General features: G+C 45.2%; 1 protein-coding gene across 1 annotated transcript; it reads left to right on the forward strand.

Moving 5' to 3' along the window:
• Positions 1-16410, forward strand: LOC310839216 (transmembrane protein 198-like). The gene is made up of 5 exons (XM_083727726.1): positions 1-182; positions 6877-7114; positions 10169-10744; positions 13648-13796; positions 14852-16410. Exons 2-5 carry the CDS (start codon positions 6934-6936, stop codon positions 14996-14998), a joined length of 1053 nt encoding a protein of 350 aa, XP_083583852.1. The 5' UTR covers positions 1-182; positions 6877-6933; the 3' UTR covers positions 14999-16410.
• Positions 16411-17452: the final 1042 nt, after the last annotated feature.

A 17452-nucleotide genomic window follows, 5' to 3' on the forward strand; every position in this document is an offset into this window, starting at 1 on the left:
GTGCGGGGGAGAGAGAAGTGGAGGAGGAGGAGGAGATTTGATCTTTTATTTAGGCACCTCTTTTGCATGTTCTTTCAGCTCCCAACAGTTACTCTCCGGAGTGGGTGGAGCTGGTGGATGGGATGGTTCTTTTGCAAACCAGTCCCGTCTATATGCGGTGGTGGGAACCCTGCTCTGGACTGGTAAGTTATATCGACCAAGCGGCTTATGTACTTGTCTTTTCCGGTGATGTGGAATAGAAATCCGGACTCCCTTTATGCTCCGCGTTAAAGCTCCAAGAGCGGTTGTCTCGCGCGTCCGCCCAGCCCCTCCAAAGTCAATATAATTTTTTGTTTGTGTCTGTGCGTGCGCGCTTCGAAAATAATGTGTTTTTTTGGAAATGTTCTGCATCGTTTCAGAAGGTCTTTGCCAACTTCGAAAGTTGGCTGGGATTCAGATCAGGGTGACTGGAGGGAGGTGACTGATCTCTGAACGAGATTTAAGATGGGTAAAGGGGGGGAGGCAGACCAGCAACAGTTCTCTCCTCCCAGTGTCCGGATTATTCTGTGAGTCCTTCTGAGCTTCCGTAGAATCCATCCCTCAATTTAATATTTGGGAAGCTTTTACCACCGAGTTCAGAAAAGAAAAGAACGAGGGCCAAGCAGTGTGAGCCTCCTCCTACCCCTGTCCGTGATTTGATTGCTTTATTTTTTATTTTTATGACTTCTTCAGCAATCCTCAGAACTTTGTTGCGAGCCCTAAATTTTAGGGATTGCTTGCTAAGCCTTCCACCCACCTCCCAGATTCCCAGCTGTGTCCTTTCTTCCCTCCCTCTGAGCTCAAGCAAGCTAATGGTGTTCTAAACTGATTCTTGTTCTCTGATCCCAAAGGGAATATTTCCGTTAAACTCAGCACCGTTTTCCTGTCTGGGAGTCAAGCCATGGCTGTGGCGGTTTTTTTTTGGGGGGGGGAGACATATGGGGAGGAGACAGCAGCACCTCTGTAGCCAATATTGTATATACACATGCAAATAGCCAGGATTTCGGGACCCACTGGTTCAGCTGCCGTCCTCAACGTGGCACACGTGCGTGAGTGGAATATTGCGTGTGAAAATGCTGTGTGTGTGTGATGGGAGCAAATATATTCAGGGAGTTTGACTAAGTTTTGATCTGAACCAGGGCTCAGCCCTGAAACTGGGGCAAGGTCATCATATTATACATACAGATGATAGTAAAGAAAAAATGCTTCTGCAGATTTGCAGAGTGTTTTCCCCTTTAACTACCCTCCGCTCACTTAAATTAATGCCGCCTTCCCTCGTGTCCCCTTAAAGGAGAGATGGGCTATAGCTTTCAGCAGATGAGCTCTGACACCCTTTCTGACACACGTCCTGACAGTTCAAAAACAAGGCTGCAGCCCTATATGTACTTTCCTGGAAATAACTTTTCTCTATAGATATCTCTAGCATTGTGCTGCTTCATGCTATTTTTTTTTGTAGGGGAATTCTCACTTAATAACTGGCACAAGAGTTTCATGCAATTTCCTATGTGAAGTTACTGTATATCATGTATAACCAAACACCGTGCGTACCACCCCTCTGTCAATCGTCGTTTCCCGATCCGCACAATTTGATAGGCGTCTGTTTATGATAATCACACCTGGCTCTCCCCATGTGGGTTTGGTGTTGTTTTTCTGCAACGAAATGCGTATGACTCAAAGGTACTGTCCTTTGAATTGCATTAAGTTCTCTGCTTTAGCCATCCTGTCACATTTAGGATGATTTTAAAAAAGTGGAATTTTAAAATCACTTCAATGCACATTAGTGACTGAGAATACTGAAAGGAGTGTCAGGAATGATAGAATAATGGAATCAAGTGTAATCTTTGGTTGATGGTATAACAGAATTGCAACCTACAATTAATTACTCAAGGCTAGCTGAGTCTGCTTCATCACCTTGCGCAGGTGAGAGGCATTCTTTGTGAATACATCTCCTGCTTCTTATGTAACTGTAATCCCTTCCTCTCACGACTACCTTGTAATATTTCATTGCCCTGTTGTAAAAACTGGACTAGACTAAAGGCCCTTCAAGTGGAGTCTTACGTTCTTACAGGTTTTAGGTTTGTTGAATTTGTGTACAGTGGTACCTCGGGTTACAGACGCTTCAGGTTACAGACTCCGCTAACCCAGAAATAGTACCTCAGGTTAAGAACTTTGCTTCAGGATAAGAAGAGAAATCACGCAGCAGCGGCGCAGCGGCAGCAGGAGGCCCCATTAGCTAAAGTGGTGCTTCAGGTTAAGAACAGTTTCAGGTTAAGAACGGACCTCCGGAACGAATTAAGTTCTTAACCCGAGGTACCACTCTATTGCTTTCCACAAAGTCCCCAAGTGATTTATGATAATAAAATGCACTAATAAAAACAGGTAAACGTATTGAAACATAACATGAAAACATCCAATCATTAGTGCTGCTGAGAAAACAACAATGTATTTGCTTGGAGCTAAAACAAAGACAAAGTTGGTGCACGGTGGACCTCCTTGGAGAGAGCATTCTATAGAGCATTCTATAGGCTGCTGCAGAAAGATCACTCTCTCATTCCTATCTTCTGGACCTTCCTTGGAGGTGGCATACAGAGAAGGGCCTCAGATGACCATTCTGGGATCTGGGCAGGTTCTTATGAGGAAAGCTGAACCTTTATCTACAGAGTTCTGAACCATATAAAGAAGTGGTCAACCAGATGCCTATTTGAAGCCCACAATCAGGGCAACAGCAATCTTCCCATTTGTGATTTTCAGCAACAAGCAAAGAGAATGAAAGTCCGTCTGGGTTGCTCAACCAGATGCCCTAGGAAGGCCAGCGGGCAACAACACTTTCTGGTTGCTATTCTCCTGGTACTCGGAAGCACCCTGCAGATGTTGCAGAGAGCCATTTATCCTCCATGAATTTGTCTAATTCTCATTTAGAACTGCCCAAGCATCTTTCTTCAAGGTCCTGGGTACATATGACAGAATTAGGGATAACATTTGAGGAGCATCACTGTGCAGCTCAGTGTCCGGCTGTCCTGTGCTCCCCACCCAAAAGTCTGCACCCAGGATAAAGGTTCCGCTTGTCTCCTGCATTGACTTTGGGTGAAAGTGTCCCCCCCCACACACCCCCAGCATTCCTGCTGGCCATCAGTCTCCTTGCCAGCTTTACTGGTTATTTTAGAGGCCACTCCATCAAAGTATTACACAAAGGGAACAGTGGCTGGGTATAGGCAAAGTCGCCAACTTTTAACTGTAGAACACAACACTCCACAGAAATCAGGAAATGTGTTGTCATGTTCTCAGGGAGACTGGGATGCTCTGAATGATGGGGCATTTCTTAGAGAAAGGGGGCACTTGGCAACCCTACTGACAGGGAAGTCTTGGGGCCTGTCTAGATTTCCTTGCCTTTCACCCAGGGCCTGTACGAAAAATGATGGATACCTTCTCCCTTGAAGCTGGGAAAAGAGCCCAGAAGTTCTGGCACCTAGTTCTGTCTCTTGCTCCAATTCACTAGGCTTCCCCTTCCCCTTCAGAGCTGGGAATAGGACCTAGAAGCCATGGCTGGTGACCAAGTTTAATAGTTGTTGAATTTAGATGTAATTGTTGACTTCCACCTCTTTGTGTCTCTTGACAGCCCCCAAACTACCCCCTTTCATCTCTCCCTGGTGCAAGGGGAGGGGGTTAAAGGTTGTATGTGCAAGCTTTGGCTTGGATTGTACGTGACGGATGCCAGATTGGGGGAGAGAGGGGAGGAACAATCCGTTGCCAATTCCATCTGGGTGTTTTGGGGGGTGGGAATGGAGATTAGTTCTGCTTTCCACCACTTGGGTCATGTGAACAGCTTAACCCTTGGGGAGCGGAAAAGGGGGATAGGAAATGAGGTGGGCAGGGCCTAGTGGACATAATAAGAAGAGTCTACTGGATCAGGCCAATGGCCCATCAAGTCCAGCATCCTGTTCTCACCAGGGCCAGCCAGATGCCTATGGGAAACTCATGAGCAGGATTTGAGCACGGGAGCCCTCGGCCCACGTGTGATTTCCATCAACTGGTATTCAGAGACATACAGTGGTACCTTGGGTTAAGTACTTAATTCGTTCCGGAGGTCCGTACTTAACCTGAAACTGTTCTTAACCTGAAGCACCACTTTAGCTAATGGGGCCTCCTCCTGCTGCCGCACCACCAGAGCACGATTTCTGTTCTCATCCTGAAGCAAAGTTCTTAGCCCGAGGTACTATTTCTGGGTTAGCGGAGTCTGTAACCTGAAGCGTATGTAACCTGAAGCGTATGTAACCTGAAGCGTATGTAACCCAAGGTCCCACTGTACTGCCTTTGACAGTGTAGGGAGACCCTCCTGAGCCAGTGTGGTGTAGTGGTTAAGAGCGGTAGACTCGTAATCTGGTGAACCGGGTTCGCTTCCCCGCTCCTCCACATGCAGCTGCTGGGTGACCTTGGTTCAGTCACACTTCTTTGAAGTCTCTCAGCCCCACTCCCCTCACAGAGTGTTTGTTGTGAGGGAGGAAGGGAAAGGAGAATGTTAGCCACCTTGAGACTCCTTCGGGTAGTGATAAAGCGAGATATCAAATCCAAACTCTTCTTCAGCTTTTGCCAACTTTTCATTCTTAATCACTTTAAAGGCTGCTCTGCCATCTTGTTTATTTCAAGCACCAACAGAACAAGAGTTTGGACTTGATATCCTGCCTTTCACTCCCCTTAAGGAGTCTCAAAGCGGCTACAATCAGCCTGGTTCCATCCCAGTACAAGTAGAGCCCATTCCTTTTGGCTTCCAGGACCTCACAACTACATTTCCCAGTGTCATTGGTGCCAGTTTGCCAAATGACCGCAGACTACTGCACTATGTAGGTGATGGGCAACATCCGCAACCTTCACATCAGGCAGTAGGGCTGCCTGATATACCCTTTATACCCCGCCCTCCCTGGCCAGAGTCGGGCTCAGGGCAGCTAACACCAGTAAAATTACAGTAAAAACATAATAGGGGGAAAAACCCAATTTAAAATACAGGTTAAAATGCAATTTAAAATGCAGCCTCATTTTAAAAGTAGCCCATAGATCAAAACCATAAGGGGAGGGAAACAGAAGGGTCAGACCGAGTCCAAACCAAAGGCCAGGTGGAACAGCTCTGTCTTGCAGGCCCTGCGGAAAGATATCAAGTCCCTCAGGGCCCTAGTCTCTTGTGACAGAGCGTTCCACCAAGTCGGGGCCAGTACTGAAAAGGCCCTGGCCCTAGTTGAGACCAATCTAACCACCTTGTGACTTGGGACCTCCAAAATGTTGTCATTTGTGGACCTTAAGGTCCTCCGCGAGGCATACCAGGAGAGGCAGTCCCTTAGGTATGTGGGTCCTATAATCATCCAGAACTGGTTTGATGTCCATATCACGATATCGGTTTCATAATTTTTGACCTGGTAATATATAATGAATCATGATGTGTGTGTGCATGCTAAAATCACAGTGTGGGAAAACCGTGAAGTCGGCCAATGCCTCTTCATAGCTTCATCCTTGTTTCATACATTGCAATATATCAGTATACAGTATTGCCATGTTTAGCTGGTGATATATCACAAAGCTGAAAACCAGATATCGCCCAGCCCTACCAGGCAGGCAATTTACTCTACAGTCTGTATGCCCATCACACACCTATTTATGTTCTTAATGACTACTAGGATCCCTCCACCCACCGGAGAAGTACGCTCAACACAAGAAAGCTCCTCTTTCTCTCTCTTTACCATAAGTAATCTTATACACTTAAATTTATGTCTCTGTCCCCTTACCTGTCTTCCCCCTAAACTGAGAAGCTTAAGTGTTGCTTCCCTGCTTGATTGCTTTGATTTCCTTTTTCTGCACCTTTTCTAGCTCCAGGGAAGAGACACTGGGGGACTACTGATAAGTTTCACTCCTGGTTCAGAGCCAGTAACTTAGATTTATTCAATAAGCAAATATGTGGCGCTGTGGGTTAAACCACAGAGCCTAGGACTTGCCGATCAGAAGGTTGGCGGTTCGAATCCCCACGACGGGGTGAGCTCCCGTTGCTCGGTCCCTGCTTTTGCCAACCTAGCAGTTCAAAAGCACATCAAAGTGCAAGTACATAAATAGGTACCGCTCCGTCGGGAAGGTAAACGGCGTTTCCGTGTGCTGCTCTGGTTTGCCAGAAGCCGCTTAGTCAGGCTGGCCACATGACCCAGAAGCTGTACACCAGCTCCCTCGGCCAATAGAGTGACCCAGAGTCGGCCATGACTGGACCTAATGGTCAAGGGTCCCTTTACCATTTATGGTTAAATCCTTATGTGTAGTAGGATTACCCTGTTCTTGAGGTTTGGGCTGAGGAGTGCTGGGAGAGACAACAGAAATCTCTCTTCCTCCACCTCCCAAAATAAATTTCTTTAGTGACAGAGGTGCAGTCACAAATGTCATGTTATAATCCTAATTTGTATCCCTGAGGAATATTTCTACCTATACGTACTGGGCAGTTGGCATCTTTTTTATTATGTTTTCTCACACATTTTAGCATCATTTTGATGCCCTAACGTGTGTTCCCTTGTTATGCTATGCTCTTCTTTCTTGAATCGCATAACTGCCCCTAAACAAGAATACCTGGTGGGGTTTGTGGCTCCGTTTCAGCTGTGCCACCACAGCTCTTTCCCCCCACGCTCTCATCGGACATTCCTTGCACTGCTACCCTCCTCCAGACCTATCTCTCAATCTTCCCCCAGGCTTCCTAAAGGATTTAGTTCTCAGATGGCCCCTGCTGTGCTCCTGGAGGAAGAGGAGTTGGTTGGTTATGGGTTTTTCTAAAAAGCTCTAGTCAGGGGCATTTGGTATTCTTCAAGCTGAAGGTAAACCTCTCTCCCTCTCTTGCAGGCTGTCCCTCCCGCTTGGATGGCTCTTGAAAGCTGAGCTGCATCCAGGCTGACCAGCATGGACCCGACTCCGCTGCTTCCAGTTACTCCTGACCCCCGGGGCTTTAATGAGGGGGCAACAGAGCCCAGCGATCCTGCCTCCGATCCCTGCGCCCTCCTTTCCGAAAGGCACTATGAGGTGATTCCCTGTGTGATCTGTGGTCTCTGCTGCGTTTTTGGAGTTGTTTACTGCTGCTTTGGTGAGTAGAAAGGGGAAAGAGAGTTCTGTCTGTGAGCCCATCTCAAACTTCACTTCTCTTTCCTTTCTTCTCTGTTCCCAATGGGTTGTTTACATGCACCAGGGATAGTGGTTGGCGCCATGGCCAGATTTAGGTTTATGAGGCCCTAAGCCCAGGGGTCAGCAACCTTTTTCAGCTGTGGGCTGGTCCACTGTCCCTCAGACCATGTGGTGAGCTGGACTATATTTTTTGGGGGGGAAATGAATGAATTCCTATGCCCCACAAATAACCCAGAGATGCATTTTAAATAAAAGCACACATTCTACTTATGTAAAAACATGCTGATTCCGTCCGTGGGCTGGATTGAGAAGGCGATTGGGCTGCATCCGGCCCACGGGCCTTAGGTTGCCTACCCCTGCCCTAAGCTACTGAAGGTAATGGGGCCCTTTCTATGTCCAGCTGTCCTTTGTCAACAACAAATTGTCCCTGTTTTTTGTGTTGAATATATGCTATATATGCCCATTACTTAATCATAGGAGCCTATACAACAACACTGTTGCTGTATGTATGTTTTATTTTATTCTGCAAAGAGAGCAGGAGAACTCTAGGATGTTTCATTGAACGTAATCGTGGTTCTAGGAAATATACCTGAAACACTGAAAAATTGTTGCATTTTCCCATTAAGTGAACTGGATAATTAAGAATATAAGTCACAACTGGAGACAAAATATTTGGGGTCTTCCGATCTGGGGTAGGTTAGACAACCTGAACTTTGCAAGGGAGATAGAAAGCAAAGTCTATTGTGGAAGGTTGGTGGCTTATAAGTGATGACTTATTTGGAACCTAACTCTGTAGGCTGAACAAAACCATATATTAAGAGTCTTAAATGATCCTGTCACATGTACTGACTGATTTGGGCATTTTAGCCTTCAAAGAGTGAGGAACGATGGGGAGGGAGAGAAGAGGGTTATAATTTTTCATTGTCTTTTTCATTTTTTTAATGCTGAGGGAATCAGAGTTCTGTTTTCTTTAAGAAGTCAGAAATTCCACCTCTTCTTCCCTGTCACCCTGCAAAAATTCCAACAACCATGTTTTGAATTACATGAAATAGCCAAGCTATAAGAACTGTGTGTCCTCCATACTTGACCTATTTCAAAAAGCAACAAGTAACAAGTTGTCCTCCAGTAATTGTGATAACAGTGAGTCTGCATCATAAAACTTTTATTTCTTGATGTTTACAGAAGGACTATTTCCCTACACCCCCTCCCCCAAAATAAGGTAGCTTTTCTTGCCATGTTTTCAGTCTTAAGAGATTATAGCTTAACCATAATGAGACTTTAGATGTAACCTTTTTTCAGTAGTCCCTGTCTCAAAATATCCTATTGACAAAATATAGCCTCCCCCTTTTTAAAGATTTCCTCTGCTAAACTTGGTGTGTGCAAAAGCCCCCAGATTCCGTCTAGGACATCTTCCTTTAAAAATATATTTTAAAAAAATAATATTCAGGTTTATACATTTCACTGATTTTACAATCATTTTGACATTTCAAAACTCGACTTCCTTCCCCCTCTTTCTGCGGTTCCTTAAATTTATTTTTAATACCTTCTGCATATCCAAATTAACTTAATTTGCTCACTTATTCATCTTCTTTAAATATATACTCTTATGAAACTGCAGGTTATTAGAATAATCCTTCCAATGGTTTTATCCGTTTACCGTTTATCTGTAAATATTCAACAAACCATTTCCATTCTTTTATAAAAAGTTTGTTATCTTGATTTCTTATTCTTCTGGAAAGTTTCGCCATTTCTGCATATTCCATAAGTTTTTGTATCCATTCTTCCTTTGCTGGGACTTCTGCTTCTTTCCATTTTGGGGCAAGTAACATTCTTGCTGCTATAGTAGCATACATGAATAAGTTTCAATACAGTTTAGGTAGTTCTGTTCCTATTAATTCCCAAAAGAAAAGCTTCTGGGGTTTATTTTAAGCAAACATTATTTTAAACATCCTTTTCATTTCATTATATATCATTTCCCAGCAAGCCTTAACCCAGGCATGTCCAAAGTCCGTTTCGGGGCCTAATCTGGCCTGCCGGTTGATTTAATCCGGCCCCTGTAGCAGTATACTTCCTGGGGTAAAATCCTTAAAAAAAGCACAACAACTTTGGGGTAAAATAACGGATGTTCACTTCATTAAATCTGGCCCTCTTTGAAAAAAGTTTGGGCACCCCTCCCTTAACCTTACTACAGGACCAGCTTAAAGACAACTGTGACTTCAAAGAAGAATGGTAACCTTTTACAGTCTATTTAAAAAGACAACAAAATGAACTGAACTCCTTGGCAGGTTTTGAATAAACATCCACAAATTAATTGGGTTAATATGATGGATAGGTAATATAAGGATGTATGCAATTTTATAATATGCAGAAAACAATAGGAGATGAGAAATCAGAGAGAGGAGTTAGGGGAAGTCCTGGGGGGCAGGGAGGGAGGGTTTGTTGGTGAGGTGGGAGGGGGGAAAAGGGAGGGGGGAAAACAGTGAAGATGATTTGTATTGTTGATTTGTTATGGCCTCGGTCCAGTATACCTGAAGGAGCTTCTCCACCCCCATTGTTCTGCCCGGACACTGAGGTCCAGCTCCGAGGGCCTTCTGGCGGTTCCCTTACTGAGAGAAGCCAAGTTACAGGGAACCAGGCAGAGGGCCTTCTTGGTAGTGGCACCCACCCTGTGGAATGCCATCCCACCAGATGACAAAGAGAACAACAACTACCAAACTTTTAGAAGACATCTAAAGGCAGCCCTGTTTAGGGAAGCTTTTAATGTTTAATAGGTTATTGTATTTTAGTGTTTTGTTGGAAGCCTTCCAGAGTGGCTGGGGGAACCCAGCCAGTTGGGCGGGGTATAAATAATAAATTATATTATTATTATTATATTATTATTATTATTATTTTTTATTTTGAATTTGTTAATATTTTTTTTAAAAAAACAACAACCTTACTACAGGACCCCACCACATATGATAAAAAGAACCTTATTTCTCCCCTCTGCTAAACCTGGCCCTCTTTCTGTTGCCAGGTTACCGCTGTTTCAAAGCCATCATGTTCCTCTCTGGCCTGCTCTTCGGCTCGGCCGTCATCTTCCTGCTTTGCTACAAAGAGCGCATCTTGGACACGCAGCTGAGCCTGGAAGTCAGCGCGGGCATTGCCCTGGGCATCGGCGTCCTCTGCGGCTTAGTCACGATGCTGGTACACTCGGTTGGCTTGTTCCTGACAGGGCTCCTTCTCGGCTTGCTCCTGGCGACGGCTGGACTGGTGGCCACGGAGCCTCTGTGCCAGCTGCCGAGCGCCTGGGTGCCCGCCGGCTCGCTGCTGGGATCAGCCCTCTTGGGTGCCGTCTTGGCCTTGCGCTGGCAGAAGGCCCTGACGGTGGTCTCCACGGCGGTGTTTGGGGGCGCCGTGCTGACCCTCTGCTTGGACTACGCTGTGGAGAACTTGGCGCTGGGCCACCACGTGTACGACCGCCTCCGCCTGGCTCCCCCTTCCCCGCTGTGCTGGTGTGGCTGGGCTGTGCTGGCCACGTGGCCCGTCCTGGCCTCGATGGGAATGCTGCTGCAGTGGAGAGTGACCGCAGAGGGCTTCTCTCACACAGATGGTGAGTGGATGGCTTTAGGACCATGCCGAAGGAGGGGAGAAGGTCCAGTTGTACTGGGCAGGGGGCATTCATGGCAACCTGCCTGGGACCGCCGCCCCTCAAAAATTATAGTGTACAGTGGTACCTCGGGTTACGTACGCTTCAGGTTACAGACTCCGCTAACCCAGAAATAGTACCTCAGGTTAAGAACTTTGCTTCAGGATGAGAACAGAAATCGTGCTCTGGTGGTGCGGCAGCAGGAGGAGGCCCCATTAGCTAAAGTGGTCTTCAGGTTAAGAGCAGTTTCAGGTTAAGAACGGACCTCCGGAACGAATTAAGTACTTAACCCGAGGTACCACTGTATTTACTTTTATTTTTAGGTTTTTAGGCTTGATGTTATGTTATTAATATAGGAAATAGCAAAGTGGGTGAAAAGAGAAGCATACCAGAAGCGGAAGTTGGGGGAAGCCCTGGAGGGGAGGGAGGGAGGAATATATAATATATGTTAAGAAATTGAGATGTATGTAATGAATGAAAAAGAAAAATGAATAAAATAAAATAAAATCTGGAGGCGGGCCTGTACCTGCCTACCTCCTGCCTGACGAAATGTGGCCCATTTTTGTAAGAGACTTTAGTAGCAGACAGTGTGCGAGATTCGCCAGGCAGATTTTGCACCCGACCAAGTGAAGATGTTTGGCTGCCAATATGGTGCCTGACATCTCCACCTTCTGAGAAGCATTGGCTCTGGACTAGTTTCACACACTTAACGCCCCATCCTGTGGAATTCCCTCAGTTATATTTTTGTCTGTACAATCAGAATAAATTTCTGGAACCAAAATGGTTTTTCTGTGCAGCCTCAGCAGGAGCAGTCGCGACAAAGGAAAAAGAGGTTGTATACATGTGGACTGTCCCTGGATCAAGTGACTTTTCTCCTTTAAGTTCTCAAAAGTTCTTAAGCTAGCTCAAGGTTGTCATCTGAACTAGCCAGATATTTAACCTAGAATCAATAATAATAATAATTAATTCATACCCCACCCTCCCCAGCCAAGACCGGGCTCAGGGTGGCTAACACCAAATGTAAAACAATTGATTAAAATACAACTTAAAAACAAGATTAAAATACAACATTAAAATGCAGCCTCATTTTAGCAGAAACTCAAAAACTGTTTTGGGGATGAAAATGTCAAGTCTTCACCAAGGCTAACTATCCAGACTGGTCCTATGTGGGCCAGAAAAAAGCCAGGGAAGTCCCCAAGTAGGAGTTCCGTCACAGAAGGAAAAAGGAAAAAAGAAAGAGGGGGAGGGGATCAAGTTGATTCCAAGCCAGGTGGAATAACTCTGTCTTACAGGCCCTGCGGAAAGAAATCAGATCCTGCAGGGCCCTGGTCTCATGAGAGAGAGCATTCCACCAGGCTGGAGCCAGAGTTGAAAAGGCCCTGGCTCTGGTTGACGCTAATCTGACCTCACAGTCAGTCCATCATTTGAAAAGAAAAAAAGAATTTAGAGCCGTCTTGCCCCAAAATGGCAACTAGACATTCCGTTTTGGCGACTGTAACCTTGGTTTAAGGAGCCATTTGGCACCTAGAGTTTTTGACGATGGTAGTGGAGGGAAAGTTGATGGGCAGCAGAGTGCCAACAGTCATTGAGAGACAGGGAGGTGTGCTGCACAGTTAATCACTTTTTCTTCTGTCCTTCCTTGTCCCCAAAGGCCTCATGCAAATAATTTCTCAGTCGTATGACATGGAGTGTTGAGTGTGTCAAACAAGGACTAGGGAGACCCAGCTTAAATCCCCAATTGGCCCAGAAAGCTCACTGGGTGATCTTGGGCCAGTCACTTTCTCTTGGCCTGAGGACCGTAATTGTGGCAGTAAGATTGGGGTTGGGGAAGAGGATAAGAGCCAAGAACAGCCCTCTGAGCTACATGGATGAAGGGTCTGGTAAAAATGTAGTAAATTAATAAATACTACTACTACTACTACTACTACTATTACTGCTGCTGCTGCTGCTGCTGCTGCTAAATAATAGCTAGATAGTGTTGGTGACGATTAGGAGACACTATATCCATCATTACTTTGCTCAGACTAGAGGAATCTGACATACGTGGAAAAAATTCAGAGTTCTCAAAATACTGAAGGATGCAACATTATGCAGCATGATAACAACTGTGCAGAACTCTGTTCGCCTCCCAGTACGTAAAAGAGAGAGACTTGTTTGGAACAATTTTTTTCTCCTTCCTCCCCACCTCCACTTGTCTCCATTTGATTCTCAGGTCAGGAAAGGAATTCCCCCATAGCTGAAGAGTGAGAGCGTTCGTTTTCTTTCTTAGCATTGTCTCTCCTTTAAAAAAAAAAAAGATATCTAGATATATACACACACATACACACACTCATGGGAAAAAGAAAGTGCATCCCTCTTTGAATTCTGTGGTTTTACATATCTGGGCATGGTGTAATATGTCATGTGCTGTTGTTCGTCTGAGGTTGTATTTACCTAATTTTAAGACCTGCTAAGGAACAAATGATTGTCTTGATAGGTAAAACCACAGAATTCAAAGAGGGTGTACAGTGGTACCTCGGGTTAAGAACTTAATTCGTTCCGGAGGTCCGTTCTTAACCTGAAACTGTTCTTGACCTGAAGCACCACTTTAGCTAACGGGGCCTCCCGCTGCCACTGCGCCACTGCTGCATAATTTCTGTTCTCATCCTGAAGCAAATTTCTTAACCTGAGGTAATATTTATGGGTTAGTGGAGTCTGTAACCTGAAGCGTATGTAAGCCGAGGTACCACTGTACTTTCCCCCATGACTGTATATATATAGAGAGAGAGTGAGAAAGAGAAATACACATACGTATAAATTTGTATTTATAAACTAGCCTTCTTAGAAGTAGTCTCCCTCTGGTTTCTCATACCTCTTCTCTTGCCCAGTGGTCCTGAATCGGCGCCAGAAGCAGCTGCAGCTCTTACGGATTCGGCAGCGCGAAGCCAAGAAGAGGCAGAGCCAGCTTCCTCAGGATGGCTCGTACCGACATAAGCCCAGCGCTGTCAAGCGTTGTGCAGCAGATGTCCTTGCACCGGTGAGTGGCTGAAAGAGTTCCTGTCACAAATGTTCACCATCTTAATTCTTGGCCCCCATTTGCAACATGCAGTGCCAAACCCACGACCCCAGCTGCACCGTCACCTTCAGAATGCCTCTTTGGTCTTTCCCTGGCGTCTTCTCAATCCTCTGGAGCAGGCGTGGGGGAACTTTTTCGCCATCTAGCTGTTCCTCAATTCCCCAACAAGCATGGCTAATGGCCGCCAGGGAAGATGAGAACTGAAAAGGTTCCCCATTAGGGCGGTTCATAAAAAACTTTTTTTAAAAAATGCCTACTCCAAAGGTCTTATCTCACCACACTAGGGATTATATAACTATATCTGAAATTTCATGCATATCAGTTAATATCTTGACCCTGCTCCACAAAAATAGCTGTTTAAATTGGCCGTTTCCCTATGTCGTGAAGGCTGAAATTTCAATATTAACTGATATGCATGAAATTACAGATATAGCTACATAAGACCTTTGGAGCAGGCATTTTTTTTAAAAAAGGTTTTTTTATGAACCACCCTATGCCCCATGCCTACTCTGCAGCCAGCCAATGGGAGTGTGGACCATCACTCCTTTGCACATATCTCCTGTGTCCCTTCTCCCTTTACATAATTGGTGGCATAGCATGGGTTGCCAGGGCCCGGGGCCGCACAAGATGGAAGAGAGGGAAACACATGAACGGTCAACTGCCTAACCGTGTCTGCATCACCCAGGAGATCGCAGCCACAGAGAAAAGAGATGTTCTATTGTCCAGAGAGGTTGGTTCCTGGTTCGCATGGCGAAGCCGGTTCAGTGGAGTCCAGCGACAGAAGTGCACAGCTGTATTGAGGCAGCACTTGGTGTCAAAATTTTTCGCCCCTAATAATTTTGCAACCGCCCCTGTGGCCCTGCCCCACACTACGCCACTGTTTATAACTGAGCATACGGCAGGTTCTTTGTCGATGTGGATTGGCTCCTAATGGAGGTGTGTGGGGAGGGGTTAATATGTCGTTCCCCTTTTCCAGTTCACGCACTGACATTCCATTCTTTTTCTCCACCCCAAAGAGTTATATTCAGAGCCTGCGTGACCGCCAGCAACTGGGAACTGGTACTTCGCTGAGCAACCTGAGTGCCAGTGCTCACACCGCTGTGGATCTGGATTACGACTCTGGCTCAACTGTTCCCCTCACCACGCCCCGTGGCTGCCTCTGAAGGAAACGGTTTCTACTTCCACCTGTGCCTTAAGCAGGGACATAGCACAACTCTGCCCTCACTGGGGGGTCTGAATATTTTTGTCCCGTGCAGTCGCTTGACTGATATGCAAGCACCCTCTGCTAGCCTGCTATATATATATATATATTTTAAAATGTTCAAAAGCAGGCAGTTTCCTTTCCCTTGAGGGGAACTTGAGGCCAACAATGTGACTGAGTCAAAGTAGCAGGAAAGAAGGGATGTTTTTAAATAGAAAAACAACAATACTATTAATTTATTCCCAATTAAGTCAAGTGAAGGAAGCAAGCCATCTTCCTCTGCAGGGTATCTACAGCTGCCTTTCAAGCTATGCTGCAATGAACTGGTTCCCTCTTAAGGTGGCTGTCCTTAACTTTGAAGCTAGTATAGTATCTGTCCTCTGTGGGCTCAGTTAAGCCATAGACATCCCCTCTTTTGGGGGATGAAGGGGTTTATTCGCCCTAGAGGTCTAGAACTAGCAACAGGGTACTTTGATTACCTTTTGGCTTAGATGAACAGCCCTATTTTACCTCGGGGATAAAATAGCTAGGGGGTGATTTGAAATCTTCGCACCACAGGTTGGTGAGGTAAATAGTTCTGATCTATGGTGCTTTTCACAACAATTTGCTTTTTTTTTTTTTTTTTGTATGTGGGTCAGATGGCAGAATCTTGTGAGTAGAGTCGCCATTCAATTATTCTTTCTCTAGGGCAGTTTGGCTTGCCAATACAACGTGCGTAGGAAACATATGGACCGTCCAAATTTATTTGAACTGCATCTCAATGGCCTATCAAGGGATATGGGGAGTTGTAGTTCAGAAACACCTGAAGGCCCGAAAGTTTACCACACCAGGGTTATATAAGAAGGAAAAATTGTGCTTTTCTCTCCCCAACCCCCATCAAACTCAAAAGTTACCTTCCCAGATCCTGTTCAGTCATTCATAAAACCTTGATTATGTTATGAGAGGGATAGCAGAGTTTGCAAATATGGCCCCACCATCCCGCTCAAATGGCTATAAGTGTGTAAGGGAAGAATTCCCCCAAAGGGCTCTAATTATCATCCAAAGTGCCTTTTCTCGTCTATACAGAGCCTTACCTGCACTGAAATGGCTTTCAGTTTAACCTGACTGTGGTGCTTGTTGAAAACACGTAGAGAAGGATTTAAAACCATTTTTTAAAAAAAAAGAGAGAGAGAGCTTGAACTCTAAACTGTAGGATAACCACCCAGGTTTCAATTCCTAAACTATTAATCCGAATTCAGTGAGTACACAGTGGGTTTGAATCCTGGTCAAGAGACCTGCTTTGTTATAGCAGATTGTTTCCTGTGGATATTTTTTGTTGTTACTGTTTTTATAACTTTTGCTTATAATACTTAACACTGATACATTTGTGCTATGTAGTCTGTCTCTATAATCACTTGGGTCACACTATGAAGAGGTTGGAGTTGGGTGAAATGGGGGGGGGGGAGAAAATGGGGTGCAGCAGGGGGTCAGAACACAGATGTGTACACACATCAGATCCAGCGGATCGGATCCTTTTGAAACTCTATAATTTTCCCATGGATTTCTAATCACATCTCTCTCCATCATTGACTGAACTGTAGAAATCACCCATTTTTATAGAGCAGCTGAGTATGCAAAACCATGGATCTGAGACATAAAGCCTTTTTTAAAGGGCTCTCCCTCAAAACCACCACAAAATTATTGATTGCCCCCTGTATGCAAAAGAAAGTTGGGGAGCTGGTTCTTACTCCATTGACATCCACAGTCACACTGTTTTATTTTGACTCTTTTTCTGCCCGGGTCCAAACACTGCTGCTGGGCAGTTGTGTGCATCTGCATGTAATATCATACAATCTGCCTAGCAGAAATAAAAGGTTCTGGTGTCCTGATCATAAAAGTTAAAAAGCAGACAAGCCGTTACCAGCCTGAGACTTGGGATGCATTAGAAATAATTTTGCTGTTGCCAAACTTTCTATTCTAATGCCCGATGATCTCATCGAAAGTTAGCTCTTTCCCCTTTCAGAAATGTTTGCCTCAGATGTATTAAACTTAGGTTTACTGCTTTGCTGTCACAATTTGAATACAGACTGGAACTAATATATATATATATATATATATATATATCTGAACTGCTGGGGGCATGGCACTAATCTCGGTGTTTCCTGAATTCCCAGTAATTAAAGTACACTTTCACAGTGTGATAGCAAAGGTTGCCACCCCTTTTAATTACTTTGTTGTTCCGAGCACATCTCTTGACCAGACGGACCTGTAACCTTGCCGTCTTGTGCTGTGCTGAGCCAGTGATAGACATTTGTGACGGAATGACTGCATCGCCGACTGGAGGTAGAATAGAAAGGTGCAAAGCCAGGGCCTTGAAGCACGCAGATACATGGTGTGCGGCCTCCTTTGTGGAGGAGTGTCTTGGGCTCATAAAAGC

The sequence above is a fragment of the Podarcis gaigeae genome (assembly GCF_964106915.1).
Source record: "Podarcis gaigeae genome assembly, chromosome: 2".
Classification (NCBI taxonomy): Eukaryota; Metazoa; Chordata; class Lepidosauria; order Squamata; family Lacertidae; genus Podarcis; species Podarcis gaigeae.

Excerpts from the sequence above, each read along its gene's own strand:
- LOC310839216 (XM_083727726.1), top strand. The coding sequence starts at position 6,934 with ATGGACCCGACTCCGCTGCTTCCAGTTACTCCTGACCCCCGGGGCTTT. Across the intron at positions 10,745-13,647 it reads GGGCTTCTCTCACACAGATG|TGGTCCTGAATCGGCGCCAG; the intron begins GTGAGTGGATGG and ends TCTCTTGCCCAG. Across the intron at positions 13,797-14,851 it reads CAGCAGATGTCCTTGCACCG|AGTTATATTCAGAGCCTGCG; the intron begins GTGAGTGGCTGA and ends TCCACCCCAAAG.